At 42.7% G+C, this 17,907-nt stretch overlaps 1 protein-coding gene across 1 annotated transcript; it reads left to right on the top strand.

The window, feature by feature from the left end:
• The first annotated feature begins 3,327 nt into the window (after positions 1 to 3,327).
• SRP19 (signal recognition particle 19) lies at positions 3,328 to 9,293 on the top strand. Its single transcript, XM_065656612.1, has 5 exons — positions 3,328 to 3,429; positions 4,957 to 5,032; positions 5,987 to 6,058; positions 7,476 to 7,587; positions 8,645 to 9,293. The coding sequence occupies exons 1-5, from the start codon at positions 3,386 to 3,388 to the stop codon at positions 8,776 to 8,778; spliced, it is 438 nt and encodes a 145-aa protein (XP_065512684.1). The 5' UTR covers positions 3,328 to 3,385; the 3' UTR covers positions 8,779 to 9,293.
• The last annotated feature ends 8,614 nt before the right edge of the window (positions 9,294 to 17,907 follow it).

The following is a 17,907-nucleotide window of genomic DNA, read 5'->3' as shown; positions in this document are numbered from 1 at the left end:
TAGTCTGTTCACATTGTGTGTACAGTCATGGAGGATTATATGGTGTAAACGGTTGTTGAAGCCTTTTTTAGCTTCAGGACCACCTTCTCCCCAGTTGCAGGCACAGGGACCACAGCCCAGTGTTTAGAAAGCACAACTCTGCTGGTGTGGGATCCGATTGCCATGCAGAGGGCATGCAGGCAAAACGCTTGTAGGTCAATGCTACGAAGGCTGCTGACCTGCCCATGTCCCTCCTTCCCTCCCCTGCATCCACCTCTGTCTTAACTGAATGGAGGTAACCACAGCTGACAGAACAAGCTTCTGCCACTGTGGCTGATGCACAGATTAACCACTGAAAACGTGGGCAACTCCCAGGTGGCTCTGACACTTTTTAGATGGTCGGTATATCAATGGAAAATCACTTAGTAGACACATGTGTGTGTATGCAATGGAGGTTTCAAAGAAAAACACTGTGCAAAGAACACCAGGAAATCCAGTACCAACTAGCAATAACAAGATGAGAACGTTTTGTGTTCAAGCAACAAAAAATGTCTAAGTAATTATTTGTAAAAGATTACCTCTTAGAGAGGTACACTCAACTCTGTATCAGCAGCTTGATGGAACTCAGGAGATCGCCCTCCAAAAATCTGTCATTAGCACTGGACAACTATTGCATCAAAAGCTTCCTTTGTAACTTGACACACCTCACATAACCTTTTTCTTTTAGCAGAGGAGCTTGTTGAGTCATGTTTGTGAGGCGCTGCCAAATCACTGCCTTGCTACCAGACAGCTGCAATCACACTTTCAAAAGCTGCTGTTCATATTTATTTCCTGTAGTGCTTTGTATGGTGTATTCACTTCTGACATAATGAGAGCAAAGACAAAAGACAACAAAACTGCCCGTCATTCAAAAGACTGAATAGGCCAAATAACTTATTAATGGCTGCCAAATGCCACCATGATTCTTCCTGAAGCTTTTCCATAACTTAACTCTTCCTAGTTTTCATGAACTGTATTTGCAGTTCTTCCCTGGGAATACCACTGTGTTGCACTGGGTCTCAGCACCCTCCTCTTCAGTATTTCCATCACATAGAGCTGGACGCTTTTGTGGAGCAGAAAGAAAATGTAACATGGATAAATATTGAATAAATACCTTCAGTTCTTTGCCCTGGTACATATCTGCTGCATGAAGTTTAACTTGTAACAGTGCACAAAACGTGCCCTGTGGAATTCAGAGTGACCATATGGTTGAGGTTGGCAGGGACCTCTGGAGGTCATCTGGTCCAAACCCCCTGCTCAAGCAGGGCAGCCTAGAACTGGGTGCCCAGGGCTATGTCCAGATGGCTGTTGAGTACTTCCAAGGATGGAGACTCCACCACCTCTCTGGGCAACCTGTGCCAGCTCTTGGTCATCCTCACATGGAAAAAGTTTGCTCATGTTCAGAGGGAACCTCTGGTCCTGTCACTGGGCACCACTGAAAAGAGCCTGGCTCTAGCCTCTTTGCACCCTCCCTTCAGGTGTTTATATTCATCAGTAAGATGCCTCTGAGCCTTCTTTTCTCCAGGATGAACACTCCCAGCTCTCTCAGCTTTATATCATAGCAGAGATGCTCTAGTCCCTTCATCATCTTGTTGGCCCTTTGCTGGACTCTCTCCAGTATGTCCTTGTCTGTCTTGTACAGGGGAGCCCAGCACTGGACACAGCACTGCAGGTGTGGCCTCACCAGTGCTGAGTAGAGGGGAAGGATCACCTTCCCTGACCTGCTGGCAACTCTCCCCTTAAACAAGTCCAGGACACCACTGCCTTTGCTGCAAGGGCACGTTGCTGGCTCATGTTCAACTTGGAACCAAATTGTTTTCTTCCCACTCGCTTTCCAACTGAGCAGCCCCAAGCCTGTACTGGTGCCTGGGGTTGTTCCTCCCCAGGTGCAGGACTTTGCAGTTGTCCTTGTTGAACTGCATGAGGTTCCTGTTGGCCCATTTCTCCAGCCTGTCCAGGTCCCTCTGAATGGCAGCACAACCCTCTGATGTATCAGACCCTTCTCCTGGTTTGGTGTCATCTGCAAATTTGCTGAAGGTGTGCTCTGCCCCATCATGCCACGCATAAATGAAGATGTTAAACAGCACTGGATGCAATTATTGACCCTCAGGGTGCACTGCTAGTTACTGGCTTCCAACTAAATGTTGCATCACTGATCGCCACTCTCTGGCCTCACCTTTCATCAGCACCTGTGCCACACTGGGAGTACGAACCATCACCGCTGCACCTCCCAAACCATGCCAGGCAGGCAGAGCCGGCTGCAGTGCCGGACCTCCCGCCGCCTCCTCTCCGCCGAGCCCTGCGCAGGGCACGGGCACAGCGCGATAACAGCCCCTCAGGCGTGCAAGGTCACCCTCTGAGGACTCATCACATATGAGAGACACCGCTCAACCCATGTGCTCGCACTGAGTCACAGAATCACAGAACGTCAGAGATTGGAAGGGACCTCGAAAAATCATCTAGTCCAATCCCCCCACTGGAGCAGAAACACCCAGATGAGGTTACACAGGAAGGCGTCCAGGCGGGTTTTGAATGTCCCTAGAGAAGGAGACTCCACAACCTCCCTGGGCAGCCTGTTCCAGTGTTCTGTCACCCTCACTGAGAAGAAGTTTCTTCTCAAATTTAAGTGGAACCTCTTGTGTTCCAGCTTGAACCCATTACCCCCTGTCTTACTGTTGGTTGTCACCGAGAAGAGCCTGGCTCCATCCTCATGACACCCACCCTTTATATATTTATAAACATTGATGAGGTCACCCCTCAGTCTCCTCTTCTCCAAGCTAAAGAGCCCCAGCTCCCTCAGCCTTTCCTCATAAGGGAGATGCTCCACTCCCTTCATCATCTTTGTGGCCCTGCACTGGACTCTCTCCAGCAGTTCCCTGTCCTTCTGGAACTGAGGGGCCCAGACCTGGACACAATATTCCAGATGCGGCCTCACCAGGGCAGGGCTTGTTCCTGCCCAGATGCAAGACTCTGCACTTGCTCTCGGGTCGCTCGTCGCGCTTCGCCCGCCATGCGGCTCCTCAGCCTGTGCACGCAGCCCGGCCGGCGGCTCGGCCTGTGCCCCGACACGCAGTGAGCGACCGCGGCGACTCCCCGGCACTGCACAATCCCCTCGCAGCGCCACCGGCCGCACCCACCGACCGACCCCTCCCGCCCCAAATGCGCATGCGCGGGGGAAGCCGCGCGCCCGCGGCCCGATGGAACCTACGTCGCATTTCCCTATAGGTTGCCGCGCTTTTAGAGACACTATTGGCCAATGGGGTTCCCGGATCTGGCGGGCGGGGGAGGGATTTCCTGGAGAAGGGGAGGAGGGGCGGGGCCGGGCCGGTGCGCGCTGGCCGTGCCGCCGTGTGGGGCAGTTGCTGTTATGGCCGCTGCTGCTACCGCCGCTTCTCCGGCTGATAAGGAGAGGTAACGTGAGCCGCGCCCTCCGGGGCCCGTGGTGGGGGCTGTCGGCACCCTTCGCCGGAGCGGGCCGGGAGCGCGTCAGGGCCGCAGCCGGCGGTGAGGGGGGGTGCGGCCTAGGTGGGAAGGGCCGTGCCGGCCCGGGGCGGCGGGTCAGGCCTGCAGCTCTGATAACTCGTCCGAGTGTGCGCGGTGCTGTCGCAATAACGCCTCACGTAACGTGGCCGCAGGCTGGTGCGCGGTGCCCCGCAGCGGTGCGTTCCCAGGGGCAGCGGCCGCGTTTCCCTCCGCACGCAGCGGGGCGGGGAACCGGCCCCAGGGCCGCCCGCCGCGGGCCAGGGCGGCGGGTTCGCGTCGCGCCGGAGAAGGTTGTGAAGTGGGAGGTGGGGGTTCTGCAGTGCTTGATGCCGAACTGTCCTGCCGTTCTGGTGGCGGATTGTGCCACTTAAAGCTCAGAACCGAGGTAAACTGAGCAAGAGGAGGTGCTGGTCAGTGCCGTGTATCCGCGGTTGTAAATGTCAGTAATAAGACTGGAAATTTTCCGTGCAAAACTCTGCCACTTACACAAAACTACTAGTTGGTTTATAAAGAGGAAAATATCAGTGGACAGGTATTTAGAAGAGTAATGGGAGTTGAGGTGACCAAGGCTACTTTTAGAGGCAGTGAGACCCGTTTCCTGGGAGGCAGTAAGGAGCAGTGATCCCTGTCAGTCTCCAGCTAACTGAACATGAGTCTGCTCCAGATTATTTTCTCACTCTCTGATTCCCTGTTATGCCACCATAGCTTCTCACTCAAATGTAGGTATTCTTCAGCCTCTCCTTGTAGGCCTCAGCTAGTTGGTTTTGTTTTGGTTTTGGTTTTTTTGTCTTACAAGAGATATAATTGAGGTTCTATCGTTCTTGTCAGCTGTATATACTTGGCAGGTTTAAAGCTAATGAAAGATCTTAAGCAAATTTCTAAGTATAGTTTTTCGGAGGCTTTATAGCTTGCCCAAATTTGAGTTGCTATGTGTGTGAGTAGGAAAAAAAAAGCCAATCCATGGGGGGAGGGGGAGCCACAAACAAAAACACAAAGGAAAAAAAAAAAAGCCCCTGCTTCTTGCTTCTGTTAAGAACTTAGTCAGCAATTAGTGTACTACAACCTTTTCAGGAAGACTTCTTTAATTATTTTCAGGGAAATGTGTGTGTTTTCTTCTAGGTTTCAGGGGTTTAAGAAATGGGTCAAAACATTCTCTTTCAACCTTGTTTTTTTTTCTCAAGACGGGTAGTGCTGTGCTTTGTACACACTGTGCCCAAAAAAGTGGTGTCGTGCAAGGAACATTTCGGCCAAATGGTCGTACAGCTTCCTGGATACCTCAAAAATGGGGTTTTGCAACATCGCACTGATTGGTCTGGGGAAAATAAATGGTGGTTCTAAGCTGCTGTGGGAACTTTGTGTTGTAGCCGTGAGATTTATTTTTTATTTTACTAGGAAAATGTTGCATAAGCAAGTAAGGAATTGATGTTACTTAAACTGACTGTTTTCTCTTTTTAGATTCATCTGCATTTATCCAGCTTATTTGAATAACAAGAAGACAATAGCAGAAGGAAGAAGGATACCTATAGACAAAGTAATTTTGTGGGTGGCAGGGGAATAATGGTGTTTTGTTTTGGTGTGTAGAGATTTGGAAAATAAATCTAAAAGCTGTTGATCTTTCCTATCCCCCATGACAAGCAGCTCTATAACTGGAAATTACAGTGTATTTGAAGATAACCTAGTGTCAGCATGTGAAAAGCAGGTGAAGTAATGAGAAACTTAACGCACTCAGCCTCTATATATAAGTAGTTTGCCAAGTTTGAAAGTGATGCAGAAAAGAATAGCTAGCTGATGATTGTTTACTTGATGACTGACTGTATGTGCCTGTATTCTGTACCCTGTCCCCTTGGCTGCTGTGAAAGATAGAACTTGAAATGCTTATGGCACATAGACATGGTAGTTGGTGCTTTTAATCTAGTTTTTCGTCATCTCCTTTATAATATTTTAACAAGCAGTTCTGGAAAAAGAAAGGGCTTTTCTCACTGCTTAGGGTTGGAGGTTTTTTTCTGATAAGAGTTACAATCTTTCTTGAGCATGCAAGTTGCCTGTCAAAAATCTGTCTATGCGAGAAACCTGCTGCCCTGTGCCTAGAAGGTTTCTGGTTTTTTCGCCTTCTGTCCTTGCTATAAGTTTGCTGTTGCTGATTCATGGCTTTTGTGTTATTGGTGTTTAGGTTGTGGGGTTTTTTTTAATATAACAAATGTTATTTAATTTCAATTATTTTTCCTAAGCAATTCTGTTACTTGTTCCTGTCCTAATATATCCTGTCTTGTCTGTTTCCTGTTTTACTGATATATCTTCTTTTTTCATTTATGTTTTCTAGACCATAGGAGTGCTCACAGATGACTTCTACAGTAGATTTGCCATTACTTGAAGTACCTTCTTCCCCCATCTGCTCTTTCTAGTTACATAGTATAGGTGGGAAACCGTTACTGTATGGGTAGTTCATAATTGAAAAACAATTAACTGTAACACATTGTTTCAACAGGCTGTTGAGAATCCTACATCTACAGAAATCCAAGATGTATGTGCAGCAGTTGGATTCAATGTGCTATTAGAGGTAATTCAAAAACACAAACAAAACAAAACACACCAAAAAACCCCCCACACCTTGGTATGTGTTTCTGTTCTTTCATTCATTGTATCTTGCTTACAGGATAAATTACAATTGAGAGGTTTTTGTTATCAGACAAAATAGTTGTTCGCTTTGGGTAATGACTGACCATAATAATGAAGTACAGGATGTTTCAAAAAGATGGACCCAACATGTTACAATTACACAAAAATTTACAAACGGTTTAGTGAATTATCAGGGTTTAGTAACCTTTTTATAAATGCTCTACATTCCCTCTGTCATATGGACTGTAAGAGTTTCTATTCATGGATGGTTTGTGCTTGCAAAGATATAGTGATTTCAAATTTGGTTGATCTTTTTGAAACACCCTGTAAATGTTGGAAACCTGTATGCAAGGCAGGAGTAACCCAGGTCTCTGAGATGATGCCTCTTCTAAGCTTCTAAAAAAAATTACTTTTATGTAACAATCCTCCTGAGAATACTACCGTGGATGCCTAAAAGTGTGTCAGAATAAAAGCTAATTTTGCAAGCTGCAACTCTGCAAATTAAGCTTTTTAAAAAGCATGTTTTTAATGAAAGATGATTACCTTTTGGAATTAGTGTCCTGTGGGAATAGAATTCTGATGCTTGAAATCTGCAGGGTCTTTTGGAGTTCTGTTTTAGTCAGAGAATGTTAATTTTTTTTTTTTTTTTACTGCAATACCTTCTTGCTCTTTAAATAATTTAAGTTGGTTACCTTTTTCTTTTGGAGTGGTTCTGAGCTTCTAGACAGGTATCTTCTTGCAGTTCATTTACTGAAGTAATGGTTAATTCAAGATGCTGTTTTATTTTCTGTCACATCTTTATACTAAAGAATTCACGTCCTCATGTAAGAGCGTGACTGGTATCCAAAAACCAGTACAAAATCACTTTGCTTTTCAGAAGTTGAGTATAATCTGTTAGCTCACACCAGCCTGTGAAATAGCCAGTATCAGTAAGAAATCTGTAACATTTTCACAAAAATTAAGTCTATGAGTATCCAAAAGCAGTGGGCTTCAGGCTGTGCCATGCTGACATACTCTGTTTATGTGTCCAGAAGGTTTTGTGGCTGTGGAGATAGAACAAAAACCTGTGCCACTGCAGTCCAGAATGGTGGGGGAGTCAAACAGTTCCCTTAGCAGGTTACTTGCTAAACTGTTCAGCACCAGTAACTGGTTGCAGGAATACTTCCAAAAAAAGTTATGCTATAGTTTTGGATGCTACCGCAGTGGCTAAATGGTGGGTGATGCTGTTGGAGAGCTGCTGCTATCGTTTACATCTGCTCAGAATTCCAGGCTGCTATGACTTTGATCAATTCCCTGACAAATTTTGCAGAAAATTATTCTGATACTTATTCTAATAAGTTTCTCCTTTGGTGTGACAGAAAAATAAGATGTATCCCAGAGAGTGGAACAGAGATGTGCAGTACAGAGGTAGAGTACGAATCCAGCTCAAACAAGATGATGGCAACCCGTGTTTACCACAGTTTCCAACACGTGAGTAGAGTACCTGGGTTAGGCACTTCAGCTGTTAATAAAGCAGAAAGTCACTGTATCTTTTGTTATGTTACCAGCCTGTTTAATTAGTTCTACGATTATAAATTTTAAAACTTTACATTAATTTCTTTGCCTGTATAAATCAGCCAAATCAAGTTGTTGTGTGAGCACTGAGTGGAGTTTGTAAAACACTGTTGTCTTTGACCCTGCTGTTTCTCAGTGCTTGCATTGGAGGGGATTGTGGGGAGTGTTGTGTGATTGCTATGCTGAGCATAGCAGCCATTCAGTTTTGGCTTACCATTTCTTCACAGTTAAAACAGAGGATTTGGTATTAAAATGGCTAAATTCCACCATTTTCTTAGGCTACATACATCAGCTAGGCATCAGTATGGATGCCAAATTGATAAAATACAATACCGACTTCAGTTGAGTTTTCTGCTGGCCATTTTCATAAATTAACAATGGAGCACCTCCCTTTAACTAAGTAATAGGAACAGTTCATCTTGAACAACAAGTAATTGTGTCTTTTCCGTTTTTCCTGAAAATTAATTGCTGTATAAAAGGAAAGCAAATATATCTCTGAAGCAGCAAATCTGTTAAAAAGCAAGAAGAATACTGAGTCTAGAGTAGCACGGGAGTGCTGTTGGTCAGAAGGAGATGATTTAAAACCATATTCGTGCTTGAAGACAGCAGTGCCTTCCTGAAAATACTTGTAGTTTTTGCCTGGTCATTCTGTCCCAAGTATTTTAGGCCATTAAGAGTTGAAGGGAAAGAGTAACAGGAAGAATGTAGATACTTTAGAGACTGCCAGATTATGTGTCCAGTCCAGTCTTCTGTGACTTCTATCAGTCTTGTACTTTTTAAAAATTTTAAAAAAAAAAGGCTGAGAAGAGTTTTTCACAAACACCTAGCTACATAGGGGAAAGAAGCAGGACTCCTAGACTTTCTATCTACGTTAACAGAAATCTAAAGTGGGGCTGAAGTTTCTAACTTTGAAAATTATGCAGATGTTCTTAAAATAGTAGGCGTGCATTGATCTCTCTCTCTGTATTTTTAGGTAAATCAGTGATGCTGTATGCTGCAGAAACCATTCCCAAACTGAAAACAAGAACCCAAAAGATGGGAGGTAGTGATCAAAGTCTTCAGCAAGGAGAGGGAGGCAAGAAAGGTAAAGGGAAGAAAAAGAAATGAGCTCACATCTGGAATAATTGTTATCTCACATAATTGTACTTATCACAAATATGGAGGGACACATTACTCCTACAACTTTGAAGTGAAAGACACAAGCAAGAAATAAACAGGTGAAGCTGAAGAGAACTGCCTGCTTTTCTTGGAACTGGAATGCATGTAGCTGCCTCGCATCTGTGTAACAATAAATCTGTCTTCACACACAACCTGCAAGTCTGAAGATAGCATCCACTTTTAAAAGTGGAGAAACATAAGCAAATGGGGTGGGTGGGAGAATTATTCTTTCCAGAAAAAATATGCAGCTTTTGATAAATATTCTTATGCAGACTAGATATCTGAAAACTGGTTGCCTTAGTAAACCATTTATCTATGCTAGAGAAGTGATTGTCTTAGCTCTGGAGAGTCTTTATAACTAGCAGAAAAATGTAAATCAGTTAAGTTGTGACTCTGTAAACTTCCCTTGCTAATCTTTCACAGCTGTAAAGTGTACCAATAAAGGTAACATGTTAATTATGAAACATGTAATTTTATAGAATACTTTTTCCATAAGCTATTTTTTCCTCCACAGCCTGTTTTAAAGAAGTCATTGACATATATTGTAATGATAATATTGTAAAGTTTTAAGTTAATTTGAAAAAAATAGCTCCCTTTTGTGTCTTGTCTATGCATCTATGCATCTATGGGATGCTATATTATCCTCTTTTGGGTTGTTATTTGAGAGCTTAGGAAACATAGCTTTATTTTCTACCTGTCAAATCCTGTTTCAGATGTCTGAGGCTTGCTGTGTCTGGTAACTTAAAATATTGGGGAGTTTTGGATTTTGATTGGTTGGTTTGGTTTGGTTTTTGTTTTGTTTAATGTAGTCCACAGACAGGGACAAAAAGTTATTTGAAGAAGGTGAGTTCATCAAAACAGCTGTCCAGTAACAAGGTTCCTTTGAAGTAATGAAGAACTGTACCGTGCAAGTTAAATGAGGTATAGTTCAGTTAATATGAGACTGGAAAAGGAGCAGCAGTACCTGCTTAGAGTTTAAAACAGAAAATCCTGTATGGGTTTTCTAATCCTTACTATAGGAAAACAAAGTCAGTTGGATGCTTTCACAGCAAGTTATCCAATTTTTTTGATAATTTTTTTTGATGGCAATGTTCCTTTTAAGTATTTATCTTGTTTGTCTATGTGGTATGCTATTCTATGGCATCACCTTTTTCCCATTGTAAAGATAAACAGCATACAAAATGTATCTAGACATTCAATGGCTATTCTGAAGTAATGAAACTTGATGAAGTTCTTGATGATGAGATCCCTGCTCAAGTTACTCATGCTGGTAGTTTGAGTTTTTTTATATCCTTATATTTCTTGTTCCACACAACTGCATCTTTTCAAATAGATGGTGAGTTACCAGTGCCCCTTGAAGTGGATGTCAATAGGTACCAGTAGTGCATCTGCATAGAGCCCTTGACTTGTGAATAGTTCAAATTGTATTTCCTGTCTGTAATACTTTGTAAGTGTGGTTCTTCTGTTGCATTGTTTTATGAAGGAGGCAAATTCTCACTGCAGTTGTAACAAATCTGTCGCGGTTGAGACGGACAAACGACATAGACCAAGTTGTTCCGGGATGAAAGTAGTAGATGTCATTTATTGCTACAAGTGCATTTTTATACAGTTTTACCAATTCATGTGTTTCTTCACTATTGGTTACAAGTTACAGCAGTAACATCTCATTGGCTAATTTTGCTATCATCAATGTTCTCTTCTACTCCCTTCTCTCTCACGGGTACACCTTAATATCTCTGGCTACTCCTTTAGTCCCATCTTTCTCACAGGTAGGCCTTAATATCTCCAAGGCTGATCTCTGTTCCCATGCCCTCCGTCAGGGAATCCACAGACCCACCGTAGTCCCCCACAATTCCCCCTTTTTGTTTTTGTGCTAAAAAAATTGCCTTCATTGTCCGCTGCAGGGCCCTTTGCAGCAGAGAAATCACGCATGGCAACATTAGTAACACGATCACAACAATCATCAAAACAATCAGTCCCACTTTCACTACTGATAACAACCACCCTGAAAGCCCCCAACCACTAAGCAATTTATTGCATGTACCATCAAAATCTTCACACCCATGTCCTTGAGCTAGCAACAAAAAGTCTATCGCAGCTCTATTGTGCAGTGCAGCATGTCTTACAGAATCTGCATCTAACAAAGCCCACTTAAAGCCTTAGAAGTTCTGTTAGTTTGCTTAGCTAGCCAGAACCCTGATTTTTCTAAAGTATTTAAAGCTTTAGCTGTGCCAACACCAGGTACAAGAGATCCTAAAACTCTTAACCTGGATCTCCGAAAATCTACACTATCATCACATTTTGACTCATATATTTGCAAAAAGCGTTTTTCCTGTCTTACTCTTCTGTGATCTACTGTTACAGATACATTGGGCATTAAGAGAGTTAATCGTCCCAAACTACACAGTCATCCAACAGCATTAGAAGGAATTCCTGGCAAGGCTCTATCTCCACAGATCAAGAATACACCATATGGTAGTTTTCGGGGTCACTGTCCCACATTATCAATGGCACCCCTTGGATTCTTCTACAAAGCATTACACCATGAAGTTTCATTTCTATAGGCACCAAGGGTAGCATTAACACTTAGCAGTTTTATCCATTCATGCTCATGTCTATTGTTCTGACACTGTTCACAAAGCAGCTGGATACAAGCGTCCCTGGGCATAGATCCCAGCAATTCTAGTTCTTGTGATTCAATATCTGCTTCCGGGAGGCAACTAATCCCAAGTGCCATGTTGGTATTATTACAGTTCGTTGCAATGCCTCTGCACCAACCACTATTTTGAAACAATCGTGTGATGCTGCTGTAGTCGTCAAGGGGGATGCCAACCAAGCATGTGTGGAACGGGTTTTCCGGAGATGCCATAGCTAGGCATATGGAGTCCTGGCCAGTTGTGTTGGCTAAAGTAATCCACGTGTTAGTCTTTGTCTGTGCAGGCATCCAAAACTCAGCAGCTGCAGCAATAATTGTCAAGAAGGTAACACAGGTTTCACATTTCGCGCCAGCAACCGTTGCGGCCCTTGATCTGTAAAGACACAAGCATAGCCTCTCCCCCAGGTTATCAATTGATGTGGCCTTTTCCGTTGACCATTAACTAGTGATTTGACCATAACTAATGTAGGTTCTTTCTGATTTTGCATGGTTTTGGGTCGTGCTTGTAAAGCATTTCATCACAGGGGAAATTTGGGCTGCACCACTTAGATGTAAGTGATTCATCACATACAATGCTTTTGACAATCAGTTTTGTGGTGTTTCCCCTACTTCTCCCCCTTTTTGTTTTTTTTTTTAAAAAAACCACAACAGTTCAGAATCAGATACATGTGTTGGACCTTGACTACATACTCAGAATCACAAATCAAATTTAGAGGTTCCTCCTTAAAAAGCTTTAAGTAATGTAAAGCTGCACGAAGTTCTGCTAATTGGGTTGAACCTTCAATAATTTTTTACAGAATGATGCCAATTGTTACCTTCATGCCAGACCACTACAGCTTTATGAGACTTCCCTGAACCATCAACAAAAACTGTGCAAGCATATGGGATCAGACCAAATAGAACTATAGTCTGTGACCTGATGTGAAAGACTTGCAGGTTCTGCAGCAATTTACATTTAGGCATGCCAAAAGTTCTACTGTTAAGAAAATCAGCCAGTGCAATTTACAAGGACATAGATTGCAAATAAAAAAAAAATCAAAATTAGATTTCACAAATGGTACATATATGACAAAAGGATCATGGCCTTTTAAGACTTTAATTCATTCCCTGCATTTTTTGATCATAGTAACAATCAGTATATCAGTCTGTTAGCATTCTCGTCATACTGTCCCACAATAGCCACAGGTTGTTTCTGTGTTGTAGCTATAAATAGACAAATCTGCAAGTCCAATCAAATGCAGTTAGCCTATAAGATTGTCATAAATTTATTCATAAAAGTCTCTTACTCCATTTTGGCTGTCATATTTACTGGACATCGTTTTCCCTTACCGGATTGAAGTCCTGTTTCAGTTCTATCAATGTAGTGTTGGCTTTACTGAAACATTGGCTGCCAATACTAATGGAAATACAGCATTCAAGATTTCCTTGGAGATTTCTCACTTGTAGCAAGCAGATCCGCACCATCCAAGCAGCTTCCTGTAGGACGTGCAACTAAACAGAATTCTCAGAAAGCGTTATTTGAGCTTACAATTTACTTAACAAATCTTGGCCTAAGAGAGGTATAGGGCTTTCTGGCAAATATGAGAATTCAGTTGTTAAAACTTTGTTCCAAATTTGGCATTCCATCGGTTTCAAAATATGGCCTTTCTTTCTTTCTTTCTTTCCCATGATCTCAAAAACTAGCATGGTGAATTTACTAAGAAGTCTCTTACGACTATTTACCACAGAGTAAGTCCATAAAAAAAAAAAATTGGTTTAATTTCCCAGCTTCATTAGAACTATGGATCCACTGGCGATGCCTTTAAATTTCACCCTCAGACTCCTCCATGCAGTATTACAGTTCTCTAGCAGTAACATTGCTGGGCAAGGGGGGCAGGGGGGGAATAAAACCTCCCTCTCGCTGCCATCTGAGATGGTAAGATCTCTAGCCCAGCATGAAAATAGATCAGTCCAAACTCCACATCAGACCAGCTTGGTTCCACTCCACACCCAAATTAGTAGCAGTCTGACCCAGAGAAGCACTCAGCACTCTGACCTCCCAAAGCTGACCAGTGTGAAAAGACCGACTTCAGCAAGGAGGCAAAACGATGAGCTCCTTCCCCAGATGTGCCAGAACCTAAGAAACAAGATGGAAGCAAAAAGAAACAGCACTGACAAGCCCTGATTCAGAGCCGAGAAGCAACGCAGTGCCACAACAAGGATGGATGACAACACTCCAGGAAAAAAAGACAGACGGAGGGGAAATAAAGCCCCCTCTTCTCCGCTTAGCAGCGGGCAACCAGGTTTTTCTTTTTTTTTTCCTTGTTTTTCCTTTCTCTTCTTGCTGCAGTTTAGATACAACCAAGGCCATGCAGGCGGCGTAATTGCTGGTGCTAAGGAGGAGTTGCCAGACTGCTGGGTTACAATGAGCTGAGTTTATCTTGCAGCTTGACACAGGCCTGAAATTTATGTCCAAGCTGTACAGTACAGGCCTGGGATATTTTGCTTTTTTGTTTTCCCATTTCATTCCAGACATAATACACTTTATATGCAATTCCAATTAGCTCAGCAATAGCTACATTCCTTAGCTCCATTTACCTTTTACAATTTACAGATGTCAAGAACCAGCATATTAAACATCAATCCATTATTCCATTTTCCTAGATCCAAATCAGTTCATATTCTAGCAACTTTTAAATGCAACCTCATACAATACCAAGTTCACATCATAGCATTTAGGTTGGGGGTTTTTTGTGTGTTTGTCTGGGTTTTTTGTTTGTTTTTTTGTTTTTGTACAATGCCAATCAGAGTTTAAAGATTTAAACTCTTTTCTGGCCTCAAAATTATTAGATAACAATAAGAGCAAATTAACTTACAGTACCATACTTCATCCCATTTTTTCCAAAGTTCTACAGAACAACATGAATTTCAATACAGCACTAAACCCCAGCATTCCACATTCAAGCCGCATTCATATACAACATGGTTTCAAGTTTTCTTTTATCAGAATATTTCCCCAAAAGTTGCTCTAATGTGTAAGGATGCATTCTAAGGGGGAGCAAGGTGGTATTTTAGCAGCAGAACTGGTTCCCATTTTGTAATTATCTCCCCAAACAAAATTCTTTTGCAAACTAAAATACTGAGCTTAACTTATATAGCAGCCACCACTGATTTCAGTATTTAAGAAGATCCTCTTTCCTCATACCAAGTGCTTTCCTATATTCTAAACCACCTCCCAATACCAATTTTTTAGGAATACGACTGAAAACAGTCGTTTCTGACCCCATATTGTAAGTAAAAAGCCATGGGGGGGTGGGGGGGAGAAGCGCAGGGCTGCTCGCAGCACGAGTGGGAAAAGTGGGGAGAAGGTTTTACGGCGCACTTACACAAAGAAACAACTGTAACAACAACCAGTAAAACAATTAACTCACATTCCTGACAAGACGCTTGGTTTTCAGAGAGGCAGTACACAGAAGCACATAATATGTACTGTAAAACTCACAGATAACACATTGACAGTAAACATTAGCATTCTCTACTGCTAATTTCAACATCAGTGCTTCCTTAGCTTCTAAGTTTTCAACCAGCTTATTGATGGCCTCTTGAAGACGGTCAATAAATTGCATGTAATTCTCACTGAGACCCTGATTAATAGTCATAAATGATTTGGCTGCTTTGTCGGTTTCAGGCACCTTTATCATAGCTTGATATGCAAGGTCTGCTGACTGCCTCAGGATTTCAGAAACTAATCGTGCCTGTAATTGTGGTGTGCCAATTAGTGTCTCTTCCAAGAGCTGGGAGATACCCGCCCCTTTCAACGAATCTGCATCATTCTGTCCTAAATGATCTATAGCTGTTACATTGCATAGGTCTAATTTTGCTTGAGTCTTTCACGGTTTTTACCTGATCTCGGGGCAACACGTACACATACTCCTTTTATTTTCCTTTTGACTTTCCAAGAGAATGCTGTGGACCCTCATCCTCATCCAAGTGATCAGATAACACGGACTTGAATGGTGCTGGAGAATCATTAGTAACAGGGGGGTCTGGAACAGTGCACATTTTCGTGTTTGGTTGGTTTGGTTTTTTGTTTTCTTTTGGGGTTTTTTTGTTTGGTTGGTTGGTTGGGATTTTGTTTGTTTGTTTTAGTTCTTCCAAATCTAGCCCAGGAAAGCCACCCGCCTCCACTGTCTCTGCCTGTTCCTGTTGCTCTTTTAATCCTCTCGAAGTCTCTAGCAACAAATGCCATGGCGTTAACAGTTCCGTTGTTTCTTTGGATCTGTGGGTAGTGCTTTGCCCCATAGTAACGTCCTTCATAAAGTCAATTCCAGAAGGCTAATACCCTGCTTCTTCAGAAGCAATTTCCATTAGATAATATAATACCCTCTTCTTTAGATAAGTTCCCCTCCATGTTCCCGGTAGCTCACTTACTCTTGGCGTGGTGTCTTTTCAAGGATCCAGATCTTTGGCAGCTCCCCGCTGCTGCTCTATCAGCCGTACCGGGCTCCATCTCCCCAGCTCGTCATCGGCTGTCACAGCTTCACCGGTGTCTCTTCTTCATGCGGGATCCTTCTTCATGCAGGATCACGTCGGGGTCACCATATGTCGCGGTTGAGACGGACAAACCACACAGAGCAAGTTCTTCCAGGATGAAAGTAGCAGATGCCATTTATTGCCACAAGTGCATTTTTATACAGTTTTACCAATTCATGTGTCTCTTCACTATTGGTTACAAGTTACAGCAGTAACATTTCATTGGCTAATTTTGCTATCATCAGTGTTACTCTTCTACTCCCTTCTCTCTCACGGGTACACCTTAATATCTCTGGCTACTCCCTTACTCCCATCTTTCTCACAGGTAGGCCTTAATATCTTCCAGGCTGATCTCTGTTCCCATCCCCTCCATCAGGGAATCCACAGACCCACCATAGTCGCCCACACAAATCCAAAAGCTGCCCTGACAAAGCACCTCAAACCAAACCCTCTACCAGTGTGTAGGCTCTCTAAAATAGAACGGCCTAGGAGAAGAAATACTATGTTCTGAGGCTGTAATTGACCGTGGTCATATACAAATGTCTTCGTTTTTTTTCTGCTGCTCTAGCAGTTTATACAACTTAGCTTTGGAGTGTCTGACCTTGAAAACACCATTTTGGGAAGTTAGTTAAATGGTATCTGTGAGTTCATGAAATGCTGTGTGAACAGGTGCTGTCTGCAAGGTTTTTGTTACAGAAAGCAACTGGATATGGTCAGAGCTTGTTAATTGCATGCACTCCACAAAGTTAGGAATGTGCTACAGGTTAGCTGCAATGTGGGGAGAAATACCAAGTGACGTATGCAAGCAAGAGTGGAAGGTACACTCGTGACACGAAAGACCGTAACTGCCCATGGATTGTGGGGCTCAAGTTATTCCTGGCTTTTCCTGAGTGCTGAGTAACTTTTCTGAAACTGTATTTAAAGTGAGAGCTCTCTGCAAATTAGTTGGTACAAGATAACTCAGCTGCATTCTGTTAAGTGGAGGGGAATAACTCCAGCCAAGTCATGATCGTGTTATGCCTGAGTATCCTAAGTCAGAGCTTTAGACCACAGACAGCTGAAAAATGTGGAGGGAGATCCCTTTACAGTGGCCAGAAATTAAATATCGTAAGAATTTGTCTGTGCTATGGTGTGTATATTGAGAAAGAATCTTTGTGGCATTGCTTACTAAAATTTCCCAAAGAACCCAAAATAGTGAAGCTATTTTAAAGAGCAAGGATCTTGCACAAAAGACTGAGAAAGATTTCTGAAAAGAGTAATATTGAGCTGAAATATATAAAACTGTGATTCAATCAGATTAACAAAGAAAGCTCTATGGGTATTTTGAGTAAGGCTGGCTTTGTTTTTAAGAAAATTGTGCACTGTTAGGAAATCAGATGATTACTACCCTTAGGGAGTTGAAGTCTGGTTCCTCCAACCTCTGCCTGCTTATCTCCCATATCTAAATGAGTGCGTTGTTTTGCTCTTTTTGATTTCTATCTGGCTTTAAAGTACATGAGCCATATCTGTTCCTAAATGAGGCATCAGAAAGTTCAACACAACTCCCCCTTTCCTGCCAGGGTTAAGCCTGTAAACCAGGCTTTCATTTCTGTATTTCTTGTTTTTTAATAAACTGAGTTCCTTAGAGGATTAAAAACAAGTGGGTCAAGATAGTAAATCAGGTTCTTCTGCAGGTCTTTCCCCCTTCTTCAGCATGTTTTGTCTCTCCACTTCACCTTCCCTGTTTCTGGAACAGGGAAGACGGTTGGAGGCCATTGTGGGACTGGGACTAGGGATAAGGCTGCTGTAAAAACACAGAAATACTACCACTGCTGCTATCAATGATATCAATTAAAAAAATTTTTTTTTGAGGGGCAAACTGGGTGATAATGGGTGTCTTGTCTTTTTTTTTTTTTTTTTTTTTTTTGGCC

Source organism: Caloenas nicobarica, chromosome Z, assembly GCF_036013445.1.
Source record: "Caloenas nicobarica isolate bCalNic1 chromosome Z, bCalNic1.hap1, whole genome shotgun sequence".
Lineage (NCBI taxonomy): Eukaryota > Metazoa > Chordata > Aves > Columbiformes > Columbidae > Caloenas > Caloenas nicobarica.
Note: the sequence above shows the minus strand (reverse complement) of the source record. Positions and strands in the feature narration are given on the sequence as shown.